The following is a 20666-nucleotide window of genomic DNA, read 5'->3' as shown; positions in this document are numbered from 1 at the left end:
AATAAATAGATACTGTATATATAAAAAGAAATCTGCAAATAATTAAAAACTCACAAACCAAATGCGTAAAGGATAAATGATTCAGATCAAGTCTTGTATTTGATACAATCTTCTTAAAGCAGTTTCGCCCCTTTGCTTTGAGACTTATGAACGTCTGCCTCCTAGGATAAAATGATCTACAGCACGGAGAAGAAGCATACAAGGTTCGTGTTCTACGAACTATTCTATGTCTCTTTCTCTTTTTTTGACTCAAATGAATGCACAAAATATTTTCTCTTTGGAGAGTTTCTCAATAAAGTAGTTTTTCATGAATGAGGTACTATGACTATGAAAATATACGTTACTGAACAAATACATTGTTTTAGAAATAACTACTATATACAAACTTATTGACTCAAAAAATAAAATAATAAAATATATTATTAATTGAATAAGTTGACCCAGTCCACACATGCCTAAGGCCCAACCCAATATTCAACCAAAAACTCATATTCTCTATCATTTCCTATGTAGGACTCAAGGATTCTCACCACTTCAATATTATGTTTAAGTGGACATATTAGGAGTCAATTTCTTATTCACTCCATAATATTTATCTAACAATTGTCACATCAATTTGTAAAGGCTTTAAACTAAAAATTATAGTATTTTTAGAATTTTCCTATCTGAATTATTTATTGTGATTACTGATACATATATTTGTACGATTCATGTATTTAAAGTTGTATTATCTCTACTCAATTCTTGGAGACTTCTTAAAAGTAGAAAAAAAAAAATGTAAACCTATTCTTTTTCCTAGATCTCCAAAAAAATATTTTTTTCAAAAAGATATATTAATTTTTGCCCCCAAAAAGATATATTAATATTCTTTCATAACAAATTTTGTCATTTAGGATTTTAAGTGGTGGGTAAAAAAATAATATAAATGGTGGTTTCAAATTAGAACTAGTATCAACTTACAACTTAGAATTTATTGTGGAAATTTCGTGAATATAGGAATTTTGTTTTTTTTTTTTTTTTAGAAAATTTAGTGAGGAAGATAATTTTAATGGCAAGAAAATTTGGAAAGTGGCTCTTTTTAGCTCGTGGTTGGACCGGAAAGTGGCTCTTTTTAGCTCGTGCCTTATACCGACATCATTAAAAATTGGCATCTAGATGAGAAAGTGGGTACATGTGGCACCCATGAGCCAAATTCAATGATTTCAGTAACAATTAAAAATTATGAAATTATATGACATTTTACAGGGATCTGCTTGTATTAGCTTGCCTATTTGTCTCTAAAGATTTGATGAAAGACTTACCGACATAATTAATGGTGCATGGTTAAATACATTTGTCCTTTGAAAGCCTTCTATTCAAATCATGGCACGAGAAATGCTTGTTGGGTTTTATTTGTGGATTCAAAATTTAGCTTAACACAATCTTTCAGTTTAATTTTTCATGATCGGATAAGTTTAATCTTTCAGTTTGATTTTTCATTTTGCACATATGGCATATACAACTCATCCCAAGTGAATACTGTAACCGGCACAACATGTGATCACCTGAACAACGCTAGAAAAAATATTTACAAAATTGATGACTAATGTCAAATTGGGAGGCCACTGTACAGGATAAACTGTTCTTTATGTTATCTTGTCTTGTCAGCAATAACTTTAATATTTTTGACCTCATCCACATTAAGAAGTAGGCAGGTAGCAGCCTCGATCTACCTTTAAAAAAGTGTACACCACTTACAATAATGTACATCAATCCAAAATCTAGCCGCCCCTCCTCTATATAAACCCACCAATATTGTGCCAAATGAACCAAGCACAGGCTTAATACAAAGCCATTCAGCTACATAGATTTAAAAAAAAAATGAGGCCCTTGGCCAATCTCCAGTTGTCCATACAATTCCTCCTCTTCACTCTCTTCTTCATTTCCTCTCATGCAGCCATCTTTCAAATCCGCAATGAGTGCCCTTACACTGTTTGGGCAGCAGCAAGCCCAGGTGGTGGTCGCCGCCTAGACCGCGGCCAAAGTTGGACCCTCAATGTGGCCGCTGGCACTGCCATGGCACGTATTTGGGGTAGGACAAATTGTAACTTTGATGGTAGCGGTCGTGGCCATTGCCAAACTGGGGATTGTGGTGGTGTCCTAGAGTGTAAAGGCTGGGGTGTCCCTCCTAACACCTTAGCTGAATATGCACTTAACCAATTTGGTAACAAGGATTTCATTGACATTTCCCTAGTTGATGGGTTCAATATTCCAATGGACTTCAGCCCAACTAGTGGTGGGTGTCGTGGAATTAGGTGCACAGCTGATATTAATGGACAGTGTCCCAATGAGTTGAAGACCCCAGGTGGGTGCAATAACCCATGTACAGTTTTCAAGACCAATGAGTATTGTTGTACTAATGGGTATGGTAGCTGTGGACCCACCAATTTCTCAAGGTTCTTCAAGGATAGGTGCAGAGATGCTTATAGTTACCCTCAGGATGATCCTACAAGCACATTCACATGCCCTGGTGGGACTAATTATAGGGTTGTGTTTTGCCCAGTAGGGTCACCTCGTTTCCCTCTAGAGATGGTAGGAAGTATGAGTGACGAGTAATTAAAGAGTCTTTTTTGGGTTTTTGAGGCTTTGAGAGGTTGATAAAAATAAGGCCTCGATCAGTATGTATTACTATTTCCTTTTCTCTTTGTTTTGTTTCTGCTCAGCTGTATAACCAAAACCTTAATTAAAATAAAGATGTGTTTTATCTATATGTGTTTTATCTTTCCCCAGTTAGATCAACCAATCAAAGTCATTAATGTGTGTTATACAAATGCTTTGAAGATGTAATAAAAAGAAGGAACATTTTGCATATATTTTTTGGGATGGAATTGGATAATTTGGATGAGCATTTTGTTTACTTGATTTCTCAGACTTGCAGTTATTTAGATGCTAACTTTCCACGGGTGAGCTTATACGTGTGCGCGCGCGCTGTGTGTACACGCCTCTATGCTATTTTGCAAAATTTTCTTGTATTTACTTAAGGTTGCTCTCGCATGTATAACTTGAAGTATGTGAAAAATTAAAAAAAAATAAAAAATTATAGTAAATTTAAAAATATCGCACTCACATCATTTTTGGTTGATGCTAAAAATTTTGAAATGAAACCAACCGTCTCAAGTATCAATCTCTCGTGAAAAAAAAAAAAAAAAAAAGACACTTTTCCTCTGTTATTTTGAAATTACAAGTAAAAATTGTCCTCGCACGTGCAATTACAGTATTACATATTTACATTCAAGTCGACTATTGCAATACCTACTTCAGAATCTCTCTCAAATGCCCCTGCCCTCATTGCGTTACTCTTTAGTGGGCCCATCATGATTGGCCATTATTTTGTGCCATCGTGATTGACCAGTAAATAAAGAAATCAATTGCTCATGGCAAGGCCTAAAGATAAAGTTAGGACGAATATTCTTAGGTGCCGATTTTTCACCACACCTTTTGAATTATTATCAAAAAGTGTAAGGACCCGTCCTATCAAAGGAGACTTACTTTCATGGTCAATTGTTTTGTTGCAATGAATTAAGATTGTTATTCCGTCTTGAAGAGGACAGTGTTGAAAGGGAGAGGCAATTCTATCCTCGAAAATGACGACAAGCTTCATATAAAATTTAATTATCATGATCATACCCATGAATGTACCACATGTAGACATACAAATTGTTCTGCCTTCCTTGTTTAATTTTCATATCAAAATGTGTAGCGAAAAATCTCGTGCAAGTCAATTATTATCTCATGCATCATATATGCATATTTACAATTTCACACGATTGTGGAATCTGCACAATAAAAGGAGAAAATACATATATTCCATACATAAGATACTTGTATAGTGAAAGTCACAACTCTCCAAGTCCTACATTATTATATAGATGCTTATATTACATTTCACTCAGTGGGGACTTCAGAAATTTTTTCCAGGATATTCCTAAAAATTTTCCCTAAGAAATTTTTTTTTTTGGCACGTGGTTTTCTTATCAAATATTTGTTCATAATTCTAACAAAAGAATAAATAATAAACTATAAGTTCATTTGAAATATTAATAAAATTATTAATTATTGTTATTTAGTTGTTTCATTAATTTGTTTGTCTTTTACAAACTATAATTTGTTATATTGTTGTTTTATTAATTATAAAATTATTAATTATTGTTTAGCTTAACATAATTAAATTTGTTTGCCTTTTATAATGTATTGGTTAATTATACTGCTTTAATTATTGTTGTTTAGCCTAACAATAAATTATATTGCTTTAATTTATTTGTCTTAATTATATTACTTTAATTTGTTATATTGTTTAGCCTCATATGCACATTACACTAAAAGAGCCACTGATGTGCACATTACACATGTAACACATCCCATGTGTAGCACAAATGCACAATAATTAAAGCACTAAAGCAGTGTAATGTGCAGCTCGGCCCCCCATGTGGCCCATCTACCCCCACCCCACTCAACAAACAAACACGCCTCATGCCTGATGAGTGATGCCACCTGCCAATCATAAAATTTTACAATCACACATTACACTAAAAGACAATTAATAGCTCACCAACACCAACACACTACATACACCAACACCAACACCAACACACTACACACACCAACACCAACACCAACGGATAAGATAAACTAAAAAAAGCAAAATTCAAAAAGTCAAAAACAGTCAAAATGACAAAACATTAATAAAGCTAAAGCTTGGCCAATCAAAAGAGAGAGAGAGTTAGTCTTATTAAAGAATAAAGAGAGAGAGAGAGAGAGAGAGAGAGAGAGAGAGAGTTTAATTCATTTCAGTTTAGATAGAGAGAGAGAGATTGAGAGACTGAGAGAGAGAAAATGAAATACCTTAAGGGAGGGAGCACTGGAGCAATCGAGTAGGGAGGCCTGAAGGCTGAGGCTGCTGAGGCAGTGACGAGGCGACGTCGCGACGAGCGATCTGCCGATCTCCGTCCTCCGATGAGGGTTAGCGATGAGTGACGACAATGCAGAGGGGTGAGTGAGTGACCGATCCGATCTCCGATGAGTGAGTTGTGACCAATTCGATCTCCGTCTGTTGGCTTGAGGCTCAAGTGGCGTTGCTCTGAGAGACTGAGTTTAAGTTTGCTTTAGGCCTTTAGTGGTTTCCTTTTCTTCTTTTTTTTTGATAAAGCCTTTAGTGATTTCTAATTTAGACCTTTAAGGACTGAGGCATTGCTCTTTTTCTTTTTCTTTTTTTTTCTTCTTTTTTTTTTTTTTTTTTTTTTTTTTTTTTTTTTTTTTTTCAGATTTTAGTTCAAAAAAAAAAAATTTTTGGGCTTTTTTCTTTTTGGCTTGAAAGTAGAACATATAATTTTTTTTATTTTTTATTTAAGGGTATTCCTAATTCTGTGATTGAAGGTGTTCCTAATATAGAGCAAATATAAAAAATTAAAAAAAAAAATCAGGTTTTTTTTTCAAGTCAGGATGTTCCTAGGAACACCCTGAGTTGCACATTGCGTCGCCATTGATTTCACTTCTAAAAGTTGGCCTTTGATGGACAAAAAGACAACCAAAAAAAAGATTGATTTTAAGTTTGTTTAACAAAACATTATAATTTTCTAAGGGTACGTTTGGTACATTGAATGTAAATTACATTAAAAATAGTAATCTTTATTACTGGAAATAAAAGACATTGTAATGGAATAATTGTTACTATTCATAAGTTTGGTTGTTACATATGGAAAACTTGTAAAAGATGATGTATAAAGAAACTATATATTATTAGAAATATATTAATTTTAAAACCTATTATATGCACTAAGAAATAGCTATTACATCCATTTTAAAGGAGATGTGTTACATCTACAACAATTTTACAACATTTTTCACAACAAATCATAGATGGTTAGTTGTTACTGGTTCAAATTTGAACCTAACACTAATATTACTTTTTTGCCCTAACAATAACAACCAGTAATAACCTGCCACGTATGATTTATTGTAAAAATGTTGTGGACATATCATTTCTCATTTTAAAGAGGAATAGCTATTCTTCAATTTAAAGAATAGTGTAATGTAATAACTAATCCATGTAATAAATATGCAAACAAATGACCAAATTGCTATTACACATGAATAATTATTCCATCACATGAGCTATTGCAGCATACTAAACGTACTCTAAATGTTATAAATTGTATGACATGTTTTCGCCATGTCTGTATACTATAAGTACATTAAAATTATCAATAAATTTTATTTTAAGTGAATTTCTTTGTTAAAGTCTCATAATGCTGTTATACTGCTACAATTATAATTTTATTACTGAAACTTTCTAAAATATCAAAAACATCAAATTCATTAATTTCTTAAATAGTTTTTAATCATTCATTATATTTTTTGTTATAATAATAAAAATTTAAACATGCACATTGTGCAAATTGTGCTTGTACTATGAGCATCAAGGTAAGTGATATATAATGGGTTCTAATTGGCTCAATTAGTAAAGTCTTTTATAGTTGAGTAAGAGATTTGAGATTCAATTCTTGTCTACACCAAAAAGCTAATTGATGTCTTGATTTGATGATAAAGAGCAATCACTAGGAGCGTACGCCATATATTAAGAAAAAAAAAAGGAAGAAGGGGTAAGTGATATATATTGTATAGTGTGCTTTCGTCATGTGGAATTGTCACAACCTAAGAAATTAATGCACTAGCTAAATCTATAATATATATCTTAAAAGGACTAGTAAAGTTTTAACCGTGACTCTTCATAATTAGTTATATAACCAAGATCCACCTAGTAAACACCTTATTTGAGACATATCATATGCCCACACAATGCACATTTATATAAATCCATTCCAATCAAATCAACACAATCTAGGGGTATGCAATCTCCTCCATTTAATTTTCCAACATCTTCATCAAGATCCACATTGTTCTGCAATATCCCCAAGTCAAATGGTGTTACTATGTTGGCTCTGATACTGATATTATTGTCACGACTTGAAGAAAACACTAGCTACATTTATGCTAACTACATTTGCACTAAATTCTAAAAGGACTAATCAAGTTAAGCTATAGGCTATAGGACTAGTCAATGCAAACCTTGTTGAGAATGTTATGAATTTAATTGGGGGAGCATGTAAAAGTGTGTTTGTGTGGTCTTCTATTAAGTCGCACATTAGATGTTTACTGAGTAAATCTTGATTATATAAGCGATTACGAAGAACCTTAATTGTAATTGTGGGGAGTGGAAAGATCCCCGTCCAAATTAAAGCCCAAAAATGAAATGGGCCACGGGAAAGGATTGGGCCTGGCTTGTGTATCATGGAAAGAATTGGGCCACAAAAAGAGAATAACTGGATCACCCCAAGTATCACGGAAAAATAAGTGACGCAAAAGATTAGTTCTCATGGAGATCGTAAGGTGCCATTTTACCCGAGGTATGGGGCGTGGGTGGACCGCATATGATTACTTGAAGATTCCTGGAACCACAGGAAGGTTCAGGTACATACAAGAAGGTTGAAGATCTTTACTTCTGCATTAGTGATGAGGTTCTTACAGCCTGAACAGTGATGAGGTTCTTTACCTCACTCCTGCAACAATAAATGCAAGTTAGACAGCCTGAACAGTGGCAGCAACCCCCAAAAGTCAAAGTTCTAGGATAATGGAGGGGAGGAATCCGATAAAGCAGAGAAAAATATCCCTGAGGCTCTAGTAGGCAAGAAGATTGCTGTGGTGATAAGAGCAAGGATTGAAGATATAAAAGGGAGAGGAGAGGTAAAGTAAAGAGGGATAAAAAAAATCTACCCAGGGAGAGAAAAATAGAAAGAAAGAGAGAGTAACACTAAGGATGTGGTCACAGGAACGAAAAAGTTTCATATGTTAATATCTGTAATTATAATCGCTACATGAATGGTCAAAGAAATCCGCTGCTTGTGTTTCCCATTGTAGAGTGTTAATTCCTTATTGTTTATTTGTAATTAAGTTGTGTTAATTACTAAAGTAGAATTTCGAGGTGAGCTCCTAGGGGGGGCCAAATTCTGTGTCCTTACAATTGGCGCCATTTGTGGGAATCACTCTACCAAGAAAAAGACTCACGAGTTAGATTCTCTGGGACCATGGCCAACTGAACACAGAGCGGTCCTGCTCATCTGGAACGACTTAGTATGTCGAAAGAATCTATCCATACAGATCAACGTGTGAGGTTTGAAGTTCATAGGGAGACTCAGCAGCAACCCAGTCCCCCTCCGTAAGGAAAAGGGTCAGCTACCAATATGGAGGGCCCATCCTACGCAGATAGGAATATAAAGGTGGAAAGGTTGAGGAAGCAAGTGGCCCTATTGCAAAGGAATGCGGAGAACGACAAAGAATTGTTTCGCCGTAAAGACAAGGAGCTGCTTCATTAGAGAAGACTGAGTCCAACACCCAGTCACTCCCAAGGAGATAAGTGCGGAGTGGGCGATAGGAATCGGAAAAGGGATAGAATATCACCCCCTCCTCATGGGGAACAAGAGAAAACTCCCCCCAGAGAGAGAATGGTTACTCTACCTCCTTATAAGAGCAAAAGGGAAGAGCAGGATAGGGAGAGGCTTAAAGGGCTAGTTCATCATTCTCGAGTCCTTACGATGCCCTATATTACTAGTGAGGATGCCATAGGTAAGGCTCTACATCAAATATCTCAATCCTCGTTCTCGGAAGTGATAGAGAAAACAAACCTACCTAAGAGATTTACTAGGCCAATTTTCACCATTTATGATGGCAAGACGAATCCCATGGAGCACGTCAATCATTACAATCAAAGCATGGTCATATACTCTAAAAACAAGGCCTTGATGTGTAAAATTTTTCCTTCTAGCTCAGGTCTAATAACTATGAGATGGTTTGATGGGTTAGAAAAAGGGGCTATCTGAGGTTATGACAAGCTTATTAGGGCATTCGGAGCCAAGTTTGTGACATGTAGTAGGACCCCGAAACCATTTGCCTCACTGTTGATTCCCGGGCCTAGAACAGCTAGAAAACCACTGTCAGGCCTTTATTTGACCACCCGCCGTGGAGACGCTCCCCCGCATGCAAGGCCCGTTGGAGGCCCCTCTCGATAATGGTGTGGTTCGCGCGAAGCTTCGGGTACTTTCTCTCTCGGGGGAGGAAGGTTGGTCTACCTTTGGAGGTATGGCAGGAATCTTGGCCAAATTTTAGGTGATTACCAAAGGTAAGTGAAGTCGCCACCAATCATTGGGTTTTTCTAAGGTGTGATTGGTCACTTGTTTCCTAATCTAATGTGAATGGAAAAAAATCTTGATTCTTGAGTCCAGAAGTTTGGTTACATGTGGGGAAGGTGTTTGGCACCCCACAACGTCTGTCCAAGGATAGTCTTTTGTTTTGACAAAACCTTAATTTTCGAAGATTGGCAGTAAAAAAACATGATTTTGGCATTGGCTTATGGGGCTTTGCATGCATGGGGGGTTTTGAGGTTTGGCTTTTGAATGGGTGTGGTCCCATTCTATGCTTTCCTAAGGCATTCGGGCAAAGTACTAGATTTCCACGGCACAAATCCTGGGACTTGTCACCTTACTTTCGCGACGAAAATTAAGCATCGCTTTGCCTTGGGTGATATGGACTGTGACAATCACAACGGAAGGGGTGAGCAAGTATATATATATATATATATACATCATGCACAATGCAAGCACACAGAGCAGGAAAGTAAGTGCCTACATCCCTAAAGCATGGCCCAAAATATAGAGCAGAAAAGTAAATAGGGGTTGCCATACGCTAGAGATGAGGACGAATGGTACACGACATGATATACCTACTACAACTCATTTAAGAGAGAAAGGAGAGAGGAAGAAAGGGGGTTTAAAAGAGTACATAACCAAATGGGAGAGGCTAGACCCCTAAATCTACTGAACATAGCCGCTTGGCTTATATCCACATGCTCACATCCTCGCCCCTTTTGCTTGCGCCTGGGAGACCATGCCCTAGCTCCAGGTGTCCTCGCTCTATTTGTGTACATGCAAAGGTAAAGACAAGAAACCAGCAGACAAGCAATAGAAGGAAAAGATGCAAAGAGCATAGGAATTAGGCATAAAGCAGATAAGCATGATAGACATGGCAAGCAAAGAAGCAAGAAAGCAAGTAAACAAGCGAGAAGGCAAACAAGTAAGAAAGTAAACAAAAGGTGGTGTCCGCGAATGACAAATGTAGGTTTGGATCAAATGTCCATAACTTCACCGTGTTGAAGCATAGATGACGCACTAACAAGCAAGACTCATGCATGGACATGTAAGCAAGCAAGTAAAGATGCATCGAAAGTCAACGAGTAGCACAAACAAGCATGGTAAGCATAGCATCGCGCAAAGTGGAAAAGGGAAGGGTACGCACGGAGCAACCTGGCATTTGGAGATGCCTCCCAAACGGTTACATCAGAACAAGGCCTCATGGGCGTCGGATGTAATCACACAAGGTCAAGCCCACAGAGGGCTCTAAACATTACAAAGCCTAGAACTAGAGAGGGTAGCATAAGCATAAAGCATAGAAGCAAGCAAGCATAGACATGCAAATAGGATGATCCAACCGTTTGATGTGGACCTTGGTGTATGGATGATGACAAAGACCATAGGGTCTAGATCGGGTCCTAACCATTAGGCCAAAACACAAGAAAATGTAATAAAAGGAACAAAAGGGCTACAATAACACATGTCATGACAAACAAAGCCTAGGCCTAAAAACATAAACATGGCAAGAAGCACACAAGCATATTGATCTAACATGGGAAATAGCATAGAGCATATAGAGAAGAAGACCTAAGCAGGCAAGTGTGTGAAAACATAGATCTAGACATAGAGGTATAGAAACATGCATGTAAACATATAGATTTAAGCAAGGCATGGCCAAAAATGTGATATAAAGCATGTAAGCATGTAGATCTAAACAACAATACAAGGAAGAGATAGATCTAAGCATGAAACACGGCATATGGCATGAAAACATGTAGATCTAAACATATAAGCATGTAAGGATGCAAATCTAAGCATGTGAAAAAAGAATCCAAACACATAAACATATGAAGACAAGGATCTAAGCATATAGACATGTAAACATAGGCATAAACACATGGGTCAAAACATGTGAGCATGGCATAAAGCATAAAAGCAAGCATAGGGACCCATAAATCTAGGCACAAGCATGGAGATAGGCATATAGACTAACATAGAACATGTAAATCAAGCCATAAACATGGAAAGCATGGAAACTTGTAGATCCAAACACAAGCACCACATGGAAAAGGTAGATCCAAGCAAAAAACATGGCATAAGGCATAAAAAGCACGGAGATTTAAGCTAGAAGCACAAATAAAGCAAGAAACATGCTAAAGAAAGTAATAAATCATGTTATTCAAGCAAAAAGAAAGGATAAAAAGCTTGATGAAGCTTTATAGAAAAAAGGGTATGGATTGTAGACAAAAAGCTACATTCATACCCCTATACCTCAAATCCAAGGTATAGAACCAAGGAGAAGAAGATGAAAGGTATGAACACTATCTTGTATTTTTGGAGAAGAGAGAAGAATCAAGAAGTTTTGATGTATTTTTGTGTTTTTTGGGAGAGAAATATGGTGAGAAAAGAGAGAAAAAAAAATGCCTAGAAAGATGCCCAAACAGCTCCCAAAATGTCTCCCCTTCAATCTAAGCTACCATGAGCCTTTTATAGGCTCTGACATGTTTTTTGGGGCCTGGCTGGCGTTAGCAATTTCATCCTAATGCACTTTTTCAATTTTGAATTTGGACACACATTTGGAGGTCTTCTCGGACTAGGATTGAGGTGATCTTAGTGTCCTTGGAAAGTTCTGGATGTCTAGTTTTCAAAAAACTAAAATAAAATTAAACAGTTGGATCAAAAGTTATGCCTCAGGAAGCGTGCTGACGCGCTTTTCACGGTTTTCTCAATATCTCAACTGTTTTAACTCTGATTTCAACCCATGAATAGTCATTGGAATAAGAATTTTATTATTTTCGCAGTGGCATTAATTTCAACCTGTTTTGATGATCGGATCAAGATTACAGTTTCTGGGGCCCATCAGGAGTCAACTCCAGGTCAAACATGGTCAAAGTTGCTAAAAATCTCTGAGGGGCTCAAGTTTGATATAAAACCATGAAAAATGTTGTTTTGTGAGGATTTTGACCTTATTTGACCTTCAGTCAACCCAGGGTTGACTAGGGGCATTTTTGTCATTTTGGCTGAAAAAAACACTTTGAGCACTTCGGTGTCCAAACAGGTTGCGCCACACCATTATATATGTTCTTGTGACCCCATGGAGAGAAAATGATATTTTTGGGTTTTTCAGGGTCCGGTACGTAAATCGAAGGCAAACAAAATACGGTATCAACATTCACTCCTCTCGTTAGTAATGAGGAAGGTGAAACCCTTAAAGCTTATTCAGATCGTTATTGAGAATTGTATAATGAGATTAGGGGAGATAATGGAGGAATCGCTACAAGTACCTTTAAGGTGGGCCTTCCCATCAATTCTGACTTAAGGGCTTCACTAGCCTTAAAGCCAGTCATGGATATAAGCAAATTGATGGAACGGGTAGGGGAGTACAAGAGATTGGAAGATTATAAGTTGCAAGATAAGGCTAAAGCAAAAGTACCTATAGAAGAAAAGAAAGAGGTTAAAGCAGATTAGGCCTTTCGACCTTGGAGGGATTTTTTCCCCTAAGCTCAGAAGCAAAGGACGGAAATGGTTAGCTCATTGTATAAAGAGCCCGTCTACAGAATTGTGGAAAAAATAAAGATTGAGCCATATTTTCGTTGGCCAAACAAGATGAGTGGGGATGTCACCAAAAGAAATTAGAACCTAAACTATTCATACCATCGATATCACGGACATACAACTAAGGATTGCCGAACTCTGAAGGACCACTTGTGTTAGCTTGAGAAAGCAAGTTATCTGGCACAATTCCTAGTTCGGGAAGATTCACGCCCGCAGGACTTAAAAGGGGGAACCACCGTAGGAACTACGACACCAATTCGATGGTTCATAGGGGTAATACATGCAACTTGGAAATGGGTGAAGACTATGAGAACACCACCCAGGGTGCTGACTGTGAACTCGGCTTTTGACATAGAATTGGAAGGACCCATACACAAAAAGAGTCAATGGGAGGATGAAAGTATTGACTTCACAGGGAAAGACCTTAAGGATACTATTCAGCCCCATAAAGATGCCCTGGTAGTTATGCTGCAAATTGGGGGCTTCGATGTTAAAAGAGTTATGTTAGATCAGGGAAGTGGGGTAGAGACAATGTACCCAAACCTATATGAGGGATTGTGACTTACTCCTGAGGATTTGACAAAGTGTGATAGTCCCTTGGTGGCCTTTGATGGGAGCATTGTTATGCTAGCGAGGCAGGTGGCCCTTCCGTGGAGGTGGAAGGACGAGAGGAGATTGTCCACTTTATAGTGGTGCATTCATACTCCCCGTATACAGCAATCCTCAGGCGTCCTTGGATCCATTCCATCAAAAAGTGAAATTTCCAACTGAGCAGGGCATTGTGGAAGTACGCGGAGACCAATGTATGGCTCGAAAATGCTAGATAGCTGTTGTGGGGCATAAGCAGGAGGCAGAGTTTGGGTCAACAAAGCCCTTGTAGTAGCTACAAACCCTACCCGAGGATACCTGTAAGCAACTGGAGAAGATACATATTGACCTCGAGAATAATTATTTCCAGGTACGAGCTAATCTTCCTATGTTGGAAAAAGTTGAATTAATCTTGTTTTTAATAAACAATTTAGATGTGTTTGCATGGAGTCCATATGAAGCACCTGGGGTGGATCCGGACTTTATTTGTCATCGACTTAATGTTGACCCTCATTGTCCACCAAAGAAACAAAAACATCGGAGGTCCTCAAATATACATGTTAAAGCAGTAAGGGAAGAAGTAGAAAAACTTAAAGAGGCTAGGGCAATCAAGGAGGTTTATTATCCTAAGTGGCTAGCTAATATGGTGGTAGTAAAGAAAAAGAATAGTAAGTGGAGAGCATGTGTAGACTCCACAAACCTAAACAAGGCATATCCTAAAGATCCTTTTCCAGTGCCAAAGATGGACCAACTTGTTGACGCAACATTTAGGCATACTAGGATGAGTTTTCTTAACGCTTTCCAAGGATACCACCAGATAGCTCTGGCACCTAAGGACTAGGAGAAAACTTCTTTTATAAACCCTATTGGTAATTTCCATTATAAGGTCATGCCATTTGGGTTAAAGAATGTAGGATCTACCTATCAGAGAATGGTAACCAAAATGTTTAAAGAGTAATTGAGCAGGAATATGGAAGCATACATTGATGACATAGTAGTAAAGAGTAAGGCCGTGGGGAATCACCTCACTGATCTCATGGAAACCTTTGAGACATTGCGGAAGCACCGCTTGAAGTTGAATGCCTTAAAGTGTGCCTTTGGGGTCAGCTCGGGGAAATTTCTAGACTAGTTGGTGACCCATCGGGGTATAGAAGTTAATCCGGATCATATTGTAGCTTGTAGAGTCTAAAATCACCTTGGAGCCCTAAAGAGGTCCAATGACTTACTAGGATGACCGCGGCTCTTAATTGGTTCATTTCGTGGTTAGCAGATAGATGTCAACCCTTTTTTTTTCAGTTGTTGAAGAAATGGAAAGGCTTTTAGTGGATGGATGAGTGCCAGCAGGTATTTGAGGAGCTAAAGTTGTACCTAGACCGGGCTCCCATTTTGTCAAGGCCAGTGCCCGAAGAAACGTTATATATGTATTTGGCTATGACTAATCATGCAATGAGTGTTGTTCTGTTGAGATTGGATCAGGGAGTGCAAAAGCCAATCTTTTATGTCATTAAGACTCTTGTGGAAGCAAAAACGCGGTATCTCCCTTTAGAAAAAGCTGTACTGGCAGTAATTCATGTTGTATGGAGATTATCCCACTATTTTTAGACCTTTACGGTAATTGTGCTGACTGAGCACCCCTTACAAGCGTTGCTTAGAAGGTCAGATTTCGTGGGGAGGATAGCTAGGTGGGGAGCTTCTTTGGGAGCTTTTAATATTTAGTATAGGCCTCGAACCTCTATCAAAGGGCAAGTCTTAACAAACTTCATTGCGGAATTCACACCTAAGCAACTCAAAGTTTTGCAAATAGAGGGAAGCGGGACAGTGGGACCTCGGGAAGACATATGGCAGGTATATATGGATGGAGCGTCGAACTACAAAGGAGCAGGAGTTGGAATTATACTTATTTCTCTGGAAGGAATCAGACTGGAAAATTCATTCAAACTGGGTTTTCCTGCATCCAACACTGAGGCAGAGTATGAAGCTCTCCTTATGGGGCTCAAAATGTCTAGGCAAGTAGGGGCAACCTGGGTGAAGTTGTACTGTGATTCATCGTTAGTTGTTAGTCAGATCATAGGCAAGTTCAAAGCTAAGGACCAAAGAATGATGAGCTACTTGAGGGAGGTCGAGAAGCTAAAATGTCAGTTCAAGAGACTAGAGATATTGCATATCTCAAGGCGTAATAACAGTCATGTAGACTCTCTGGCTACTCTAGCTTCTTCAGTGGAAGATCCCCTTCCGAGGATGGTGACAGTTGAAATTTTACCTTTCTCCAGCCTAACTCCTTCTGACAAGAACTTAGTGTTGAGCATACATTCGTCTGTAAGTTGGATGGATCCAATAATAGCTTATCTCTAAAATGGGATTTTGCCCGAGGATAAGAAAGAAAGTCTGAGTGGATTAGATGTAGGTCTCCACGGTATTGGGTATCCGAGGAAGGGAAGTTATATAAGAGATCGTATTTAGGGCCCTACCTGCTATGCGTGCATCCCGAGGCAGTTGAAATACTTCTAGATGAGTTGCATGAAGGAATATGCGGAAGTCACACGGGAGGTCGATCACTGGCTCATGGAGCCCTTACTCCGGGGTATTGGTGGTCAAATATGCAGAGACAATCATTGGAGTACTCCAAAAAATGCGATCAATGTCAAAGGTTTGCACCAAGCATTCATTAGCTTGGGGGTCCTCTTAACCCTATATCCAGTCCATGGCCTTTTGTCTAGTGGGGGCTAGACATAGTGGGAACTTTTCCAAAGGCTACGAGAAGTAGAAGATGGCTCCTGGTTGGAACTGATTATTTCACCAAGTGGGTGGAAGTAGACCCACTTGCCAATATCAGGGATACTGACGTGAAGAGGTTCGTTAGAAGAATACTGTGACGCGGTTTGGTGTGCCAAGGGTCCTTATATCAAATAATGGATTGCAATTTGATAACAAAGCCTTTCAGTGCTATTGCTCAGAATTGGGGATTATCAATAGGTATTCTACTCCTTATCCATAGAGCAATGGTCAAGCAAAAGTGACCAACAAATCCATAGTAAATGGTCTGAAGAAAAGGCTAGATGACTCAAAGGGTCGATGGATAGAAGAGCTTCTGAGTGTGCTATGGGCGTATTAGACCACCCTACGGCACTCCACAGGAGAAACTCCTTTCTCGATGACATATGGAGCAGAAGTAGTAATACCCATGGAAATTGGGTTCCCTACTTCTTGGACTAATGTGTTTCAAGTGAAAGAAAATGATCAATTACTCTGCAAGGATCTGGATCTAATAGAAGAAAGCCTAGATGTGGCATTGGTAAGGTTGGCTAACTATCAATAGAAAATCTGTCGAGGAGACAATAAAGGAATCAAAAATAGGGAATTCATTCTAGGAGATTGGTGCTAAGGAAAGTTTTGGGAAATACCCGAGATCTAGCTACGAGAAAGCTAGGCCCGACTTGGGAAGGGCCTTATAGGATCATATCCATCGCTGGGGTTGGTGCTTATCGGCTAGAAGATTTGGATAAAAGACCTATGGCAAGGCCATGGAATGTTTTTAATTAGAAGAAGTATTACTTTTGATTATAATGTAAGGTGTGTATGAATCATAATGCTATTTTGTCAAAGTTCAGTAAATAGTAACAAGTCCTACAAAGGCACGATTGGAAAATTTAATAGCGCAAAAACAAACCCTACGGTACTAGACCCTGTCTTTGCCTCAAGTGGGTTTTAAACTGAGTTTTCTGCCTTAGTTAGACTCTAGGGTCACTAACAGAAAGCAAAATTAAAACTTCCATAGAAACAAATCCTATGGTACTAGACCCTATCTTTGCCTCGAGTGGGTTTTAAACTGAGTTTTCTGCCTTAGTTAGACTCTAGGGTCACTAACAAAAAGCAAAATTAAAACTTCCATAGAAACAAACCCTGCGGTACTAGACCCTGTTTTTGCCTTGGTTAAGTTTTAAACTGAGTTTTTTGCCTTAGTTAGGCTTCAAGGTTACTAACAGAAAACAAAATTAAAACTTCCTTCAATATAAACCCCGCGGTACTAGACCCTGTCTTTACCTCAGGTGAATTTTAAACTGAGTTTTCTGTCTTAGTTAGACTTCAGGGCCACTAACAAAAAGCAAAATTAAAACTTCTATAGAAACAAACCCTGCAGTACTAGACCTTGTCTTTGCCTTGGGTAGGTTTTAAGTTGAGTTTTCTGCCTTAGTTAAACTTCAAGGTCACTAACAGAAAACAAAATTAAAACTTCCTTCAATGAAAACTCTGCGGTGCTAGACCATGTCTTTACCTTAGGTAAATTTTAAGCTAAGTTCCCTACCTTAACCTAGCCTCAAGGTCACTGACACAACAGAATTAAAGCTTTATTGGATGTAAATCCCGCGTTGTGAAGCCTTGGTGTTACCTTAGACTAAACTTTTGTAAACCTCAAGTGAAAATAATGTCTTAAGGTAAACATTCCAAGTAAGTGGTTGGAAAAATTTGTCATTTGGTTTATTAATCAATTATCAAATATTATCACAATTTAGCAAATTGCAAATGTGAATGAAGAGCAATAACATTCTCTCTATGGGAAGAAATTATGGAAAATAGCCATTAGATGTTTAAATAAACTCGAGAAATGCAAATGTATAACATGGATGAATGAAAGAGAAGCATAAGTATTATCAAGCACATATTTCAAATGCTAAGTATTAAAACAAAAACCCCCAAAACTGGGCAAAATTGTAGAATTGTCTTGACACATAAAAAGACTAAAAAAAAAGAAAAAATTAAGGAGGCGGAGGTTCCTCGGTTGAAGATAAAGCCGCAAAGATAGTTCCCTTTCCTAGAGATGCAACAGGTCCAGCTCCTTCAACCTCATAGACGGGAGATTAGTCATTAATGATTGCTTGGATCTCAGGATTTGGAATGATGACCAACTCCTTGGGGATTGGTATATTGCTCTCAACCCTAAGGGAAGAGGAAGCCTTTACTTGCAACTTGTCCAGGGCAGCAGTCCATCCTTTGGAGAAGTAGGTTGAAAGCTTCTACTGAACCTCGGGTTTAACAGTAGCAATACAGTCATACTAACCTTGGTAGTAGGCTTCCTGGAGCTTAGCATCATCAACTACTTTATAGCCTTTCAGCTCAACATCTTTGTCTGCCAGCATCTTCTTGGCTTCCTGCAGCTTCTTCTCCAGCGTCTCTACTCTTTCTATGATGGTCTTGGTGTTCTCTTCCGCCTTAGATCGTAGCCTCTCTGATTCTAAGACTTTGTTCATGACATCTGAGATATTCTTGAGAAGATCCCCATTATCATTGCACAATTCCTCAACCTTGGCCTTGGCAGCCTGGTAACTCTCCTTAATCACCATGGAGTATTGATACCCCTAGCATATAATAAAATTAGTATCTACTTGTGGAGAAAAGTAAAAAATCAAAGAGGGGAAAAAGTTCATTACCATGATGGCTTCTCTTTTCACATTTAGAATGAGGGAGTTATAATCCCATTTAGCCCAATGCTTTATATCCTCGGGCAACAGGACAGTCTTGCCAACACTCTCGGCATCCTTCCCCCAGTAACCTTCCCTCCATGGTCTGACCCTGTCAGTCGCAAGAAGGGGAACTCCATCCACTGAGAAGGAGTGTGTATAGGCAGGAGCCCTCGCAACATTGACACGAGCATCCCTAAGGTCGGGGAGGGGGGGGGGGGGGAGTTTTCTGAGTTAAGAGCAATTGAAGTTTGGCCTGCTCTCGAGGGGCGTTTCCTTCTAGTCCTAGTTTCACGGGTAGGAGTTGATGCTACTGCGGCAATTGGAGTAGCTTAGGTAGTTTTGAGAACATTGGCAGTGGGGGCAGTGGCTGGAGGAGTCTGAGTCCTTAGGATAATTGGAGTAGCCAGGAGCTGTGCAAGTGTGACCCCACTCCTTTGAATCAACATCTTGGTAAAAGAATCATCCAACAGAGTGGCAGTTTGAACGTTAAGCTCTACTCAGGGTGGAGAGGGGCTACGAGCTGGAACATGGCTTGTCTTCTTTTTCCATTGGCGACGAGGGTGTTCAACCGGGATAGGAAAGGTAGTGGTCACTCCTAAATCCTCGTGAGTGAAAGGAGAAGGGGAGTTACTGTGATACCTCCCTTCTTCTCGGCGAACACGCTCGGAAAGGGATAGAATATACCCCTTGTACCAAATGTCCATGTAAGGAAGTAGGGGATGCCTTAGAGTGATAGTTTTTCCAGTAGCTTGGAAACTACGGTACACGGAGGTGTATCCAAGAATAAGGTAGGCCACACACAATTGACCATCAGTGTGGGGGTAGATCGGGGATCTTAGCAACCTATTCAGATCTGTAGAGTTGATTAGCTGCCTTTCCTGCTTGAAAGCGTGATCCTTTGAAAAAGAAACAAGCAAAGGTTAGACATATGAAATAAGTATAGATACTTGGGTAAAGTCTAGTTCGAGGCAGTAGAAAATAGAAAAAAGGGGGGGATCCTATTAGGCTAACCCACCTGCTTTACCCGCGCTAGTGGGGCAGTGGATTCCGGTAGGGTACCAGTTCCTCGAGACGATTAAGTAGTCCCCCTCGGTCTCTTCGTCTAAGTCCGGTAGGCCAGAAATAAGTCTCACTTCCCCGTGCCAAATTTTAAAATAGTACCTAGAGGTTTTAGTGTCCTGAAAGCTATAAATGTAGTTGATGTCGTGCTTGGTAAGCTTCAACCCGAGCATTTGGTTCAGGGTATCTACACTATTGACTATCCAAACACATTGGGGGTACATTAGTTGGGACAAATCTTGAAGTGACGGAGAAAGTTGGTAAGCAAATCATTCATAGGGATCCTCACTCCCCCCTCTACAATGGCAACAAGTGGAATCACCACTTTGCCCTCTCCCCATGATAGTATTGCCTTCGATTTTGGGCAATACTCAACCTCAACATCCTTGAGGAAGTTGTACTCCCTTCTAAGACTCTCAGGAGTATCAACCATAGGTTTGAATTTCCTCATTTAAAAAAATAAATAAATAAAAAGAAGGAATTTTCTATAACAAGGGAAGGAACAAAAAGAGAAAACTAGGAAAAGAGTATGTGAGACGAAGCAAAGTTCTTAAAAGATTAAAGGAGATGGACTTACAAACACAAAGAGAAAGCAGGAATGCACTGAAGGTCATCGAAGAGAAACGCAGAGTAGAGATATTTTTCTTTTCTGAGAATTTGTGGCAGTGGGTTGGTGAAGAAGAGGCCCAAGGGAGAGTAGAGGGAGAGGGGAGGGGAAAGGATGGACATAAACCCTCCTTTTCCTACTTATTTTTCTGTTTTCTGAAGTCCTTTTCTAACTGTCCAT

At 38.9% G+C, this 20666-nt stretch overlaps 2 protein-coding genes across 2 annotated transcripts in view; both read left to right on the top strand.

Moving 5' to 3' along the window:
• Positions 1 to 2747, top strand: part of LOC126709974 (pathogenesis-related protein R major form-like) — a 42810-nt gene extending 40063 nt beyond the window's left edge. The window contains exon 2 of the mRNA XM_050410357.1: positions 2718 to 2747. The gene's annotated coding sequence lies outside the window, so the exon portion shown is untranslated. The remainder of the gene's footprint in view (positions 1 to 2717) is intronic.
• LOC126709973 (pathogenesis-related protein R major form-like) lies at positions 1792 to 2747 on the top strand. The gene has a single exon (XM_050410356.1). The coding sequence runs from the start codon at positions 1861 to 1863 to the stop codon at positions 2593 to 2595; it is 735 nt and encodes a 244-aa protein (XP_050266313.1). The 5' UTR covers positions 1792 to 1860; the 3' UTR covers positions 2596 to 2747.
• Positions 2748 to 20666: the final 17919 nt, after the last annotated feature.

Source organism: Quercus robur, chromosome 12 (assembly GCF_932294415.1).
Source record: "Quercus robur chromosome 12, dhQueRobu3.1, whole genome shotgun sequence".
Classification (NCBI taxonomy): domain Eukaryota; kingdom Viridiplantae; phylum Streptophyta; class Magnoliopsida; order Fagales; family Fagaceae; genus Quercus; species Quercus robur.
This window is presented reverse-complemented; position numbering and strand designations above follow the sequence as displayed.

What these genes read in the sequence shown, in the direction of transcription:
- LOC126709973 (XM_050410356.1), top strand. Translation starts at nt 1,861, where the DNA reads ATGAGGCCCTTGGCCAATCTCCAGTTGTCCATACAATTCCTCCTCTTC.